General features: G+C 63.6%; 2 protein-coding genes across 2 annotated transcripts in view; both read left to right on the forward strand.

Moving 5' to 3' along the window:
* Positions 1-994, forward strand: part of LOC103914237 (antigen peptide transporter 1-like) — a 12,345-nt gene extending 11,351 nt beyond the window's left edge. The window contains exon 6 of the mRNA XM_009320855.1: positions 980-994. Within this exon, the coding sequence (XP_009319130.1) occupies positions 980-994 (15 nt within the window). The remainder of the gene's footprint in view (positions 1-979) is intronic.
* A 19-nt stretch (positions 995-1,013) lies between these two features.
* Positions 1,014-3,748, forward strand: part of LOC103914247 (leucine-rich repeat extensin-like protein 5) — a 3,129-nt gene continuing 394 nt past the window's right edge. The window contains exons 1-3 of the mRNA XM_009320865.1: positions 1,014-1,092; positions 1,917-2,070; positions 3,080-3,717. Of these exons, the coding sequence (XP_009319140.1) occupies positions 1,932-2,070; positions 3,080-3,717 (777 nt within the window). The 5' untranslated portion in view covers positions 1,014-1,092; positions 1,917-1,931. The remainder of the gene's footprint in view (positions 1,093-1,916; positions 2,071-3,079; positions 3,718-3,748) is intronic.

The raw sequence follows: 3,748 nt of genomic DNA on the forward strand, positions 1-3,748 counted from the left end.
CCCAGTGCTTCTCGTGTGCTCCCCACTTCTCCCAATGGCCCCCGCCCAGTGCTCCCAATGCCCCCCCTTCTGTCCCCCCCCCCAGCCAAAGGGGACCCTGATGCCACCTTGGTATTTCCCCCAGTGTCCCCTGGTGTCCCCCAGTGCTCTGCCGGTCCTCCCAGTGTCCCCCAGTGCCCTGTCCCTGGGTGTCCCTGTGGTGTCCCTGTCCTGTGGGTGCCCCATATCCTGCTGTCCCCCATGGCTTGGGTGGCCTTGTTCCTGGGGTGTCTCCTCCATGTCCCCATGGCGTCCCCATCCCAGGATGTCCCCATCCCATGGTGTCCCCATCCTGTGGTGTCCCCATGGTGTCTCAAGCGTGTCCTGTCCCGTGATGTCACCAGGGTGTCCCCATCCCATGAGTACCCCATCCCATGGTGTCCCCATGGTGTCTTGAGGGTGTCCCTGTTCTGTGGTGTCCCCATCCCTGTCCTGTGATGTCCCCAGAGTGTCCCCATTCCATGGGTGCCCTGTCCCCGTGGCATCCCCATCCCATGGGCCCCATCCCATGGTGTCCCCATCTCATGGATGCCCCATCCTGTGGTGTCCCCAGAGCGTCCCCATGCCATAGGTGCCCCATCCTATGGTGTTCCCTGAGGTGTCCCTGTCCCATGGTGTCCCCAGGGTGTCCCCATCCCATGGGTGTCCTGTCCTGTAATGTCCCCAGGGTGTCCCAATCCCATGAGTGCCCCAATCCCATGAGTGCCCCATCCTGTGGTGTCCCCAGGGTGTCCTCATGCCATGGTGTCCCCCGGGGTGTCCCTGTCCCATGGTGTCCCCAGGACATCCCCATCCCATGGGTGCCCCATCCCGTGGTGTCCCCAGGGTGTCCCTGTCCCATGGTGTACCCAGGGTGTACCCATCCCAGGGTATCCGCATCCCATGGTGCCCCAAAGTGTGCCTGTGGGTGGCATCCACTGATGGGACTGTGTCCCTGCAGATATCCCCTCGGTGACACCACGCTTGGCCACCCGCAACCAGACGTCCTTCCGTGTGACCTGGCCCCGTCCCTCTGTGCTGGTGGATGGCTACCAGGTGGCCCTTATCCCCCTGGTGAGCTGGGGACGGGGACGGGGGTGGGGACAGGTCCTCAGTGCTGTGATGGCCCAAACGTGGCCCCAACGTAGCCTTCATCTCCAGGATGAGGTGGCATCTGTGGCCACCCACTGCTGCCCCTTTGGGGGACACCATAAGGGTGTCCCTGTGGTGGCCCCAGCATGTCCCCAATGTGCCTGTTGTCCCCAGAGCAAACCAGTGGTCAGGCCAGCTCCTGATGCCTAACTTGGGTATGGGGACATCGCCCCAGTGTGTCCCTTGTCCCCAGGATGAGCCGTGGTGGTGTCATCCATCTGCTGCCTGGCTTAGGGATGGGTCCCCCCATGGTGTCCCCCCATGGTGTCCCCAATGTGTCTCCAATGCATCCCTTGTCCCCAGGATGAGCCAGCAGCTGTGGCCACCCTCCTGCTACCTGGCTTGGGGACAGAGATGTGTCCCCAGCGTGGTGTCCCCAGTGTCCCCAACATGTCCCCTGTCCCCAGGATGAGCCACCTGCCTGCAGCCCTGCTTAGGGACCAGGACATGTCCCCACTGTGGTGTCCCCAATATGTCCCCAGTGTGTCCCCAACATTTCCCCTAGCCCCAGGACAAGCCATGGGCTGCAGCCACCCTGCCTGGCTCAGGGATGAGGAGGTGTCCTCACCACACTGTCCCCAGTGTGTCCCTCCTTAGCTGTCCCCAAAGCATCCCCAGTGTGTCCCCAAGATGTCCCCCAGCCCTGGGAGAAGCTCTTGGCTGTGGTCACCTACCTGCTGCCTGACTCAGGGCTGGGTCCCACCGTGGTGTCCCCAGCGTGTCCTTGGCATGTTCCTTGTCCCCAGGACGAGCCAGCAGCGATGACCACCCATGAGCTGCCTGGCTCCGCTGTCACCTTCGAGGTGACAGGACTGGCACCCGGCCACGCCTTCGAGCTCTTCATCCAGGCCCAGCGGGAGCAGCACCTTGGGGCGCCCAGCACCCTGCGCGTCCGCACCCGTACGTGTCACCTGCTCAGCGCAGGGACCGCGAGGGCACGGGCAACGGGGATGGGGACACTGCAGGGATGGTAATGGGCATGAGCATGGGGACAGGCATGGGGATGGCACAGGGATGGGGTTGGGGATGGTGACGGCATGGTCATGGGTGTGAGGACAGGGATGGGGATGACATGGGCATGGGGACAGCATGGATAGTGTGGGGACAGGGATGGGGACAGGGTTGGCATGGACATGGAGACAGGGGTGGCATGGGGACAGGGATGGCACAGGCATGGAGATGGCACAAGGATGGGGACAGCATGGGCACAGGCATGGTGACAGGGACAACATGGGGATGGTGACTGGGACAATACATGGATGGGGACAGCATGGGGATGGGGATGGCATGGGGACAGGGCCACCACAGGGCCAGGCATGGGGACAGGGATGATGCAAGCATGGGGATGAGGACAGCATGGACATGGGGACAGGGACGGGATGGGGATGTCAGGGCCACAGGGATGGGGATGGGGACTGGCATGGGGACAATCTCTGGGATGGGCATGGGGACAAGGACGGTGCCTGAAGCCTCTGTCTGTCCCCACGTGTCCATGTGTCCCCGTGGCTCTGTGAGCCCCCATGCGTCTGTCTGTCCTGGTGGGTCTGTGTGTCACCAGTCTGTCCCTGTGGGTCTGTGAGTCCCCTTGGGCCCGTCTATCTGCGTCTACCCCCGTGTGTCCCCGTGGCTCCACATGTCCCCACATCTCCTAGTACTTCCCCATGCGTCCCTCTGTTGCCTGGGCCCGGATGTCCCCAGTTTGTCCCCGTCAGTCCATCTGTCCCAGTCTGTGCCCATGAGTCTGGGTGTCCCCAGTCTATCCCCATGGGTGTCCCCAGTCTGTCCCTATGTTGTCCCCGTCCCTTCCCGTGTCCATCCATCCCTGTGTCCCCGCTGTGGGTCCCTGGGCTCTGGCAGACGGGGACTTTTGGGGATGAGTTGATGACCCTGGTCCCCTTTGCTCTCGCAGTGCTTGCTCAGACTCTGCCCACCCACGGGGGGTCCCCAGGGTCGCCTCAGGGTTCCCTGGGGTCCCCGGCATCACCAGTGGCCCCAGCATCACCATCAGCCCGAGGGTCTCCGGCATCCCCAAGGTCCCCAGTGTCACCAGCATCCCTGGGGTCACCAGGGTCCCTGGGATCACCGGCATCACCAGTGTCACCGGATGCATCCTTGGGGTCATCAGGGTCTTTGGGGTCACCAGCTTCCCCAGCATCTCCAAGGTTTCCAGCGTCCCCAGTAACTCGAGGGTCCCCGGGGTCCCCAGCATCCCCGAGGTCCCCAGTGTCACCAGTGTCCCCGGCATCACCAGTGTCCCCAGAATCCCAGGGGTCAGCAGTGTCCCCAAGGTCGCCAGAGGCACCAGTATCCCCAGTGTCCCCAAGGTCACCTGCATCTCCACGGTCCCCAGCATCACCACAGTCCCCTGTATCACGTCCATCTCCGTGGTCCCCAGTGTCCCCAGCATCCCCACTGTCCCCAGTGCTCCCGGGTGGCCCATCCCTGCATGACCTGGGGGCCAAGCTCTCCTCCTACAATGGCTCCTTGCTGCAGCGCCTGGAGAGCCACCTCCAGGCTACGAACTTCCCCCTCCGGGGCAACCAAACGGTGCCGGCGGTGGCCCGTGCCATCCTCTCTT

Source organism: Pygoscelis adeliae, unplaced genomic scaffold (genome assembly GCF_000699105.1).
Source record: "Pygoscelis adeliae isolate BGI_AS28 unplaced genomic scaffold, ASM69910v1 Scaffold820, whole genome shotgun sequence".
NCBI lineage: Eukaryota > Metazoa > Chordata > Aves > Sphenisciformes > Spheniscidae > Pygoscelis > Pygoscelis adeliae.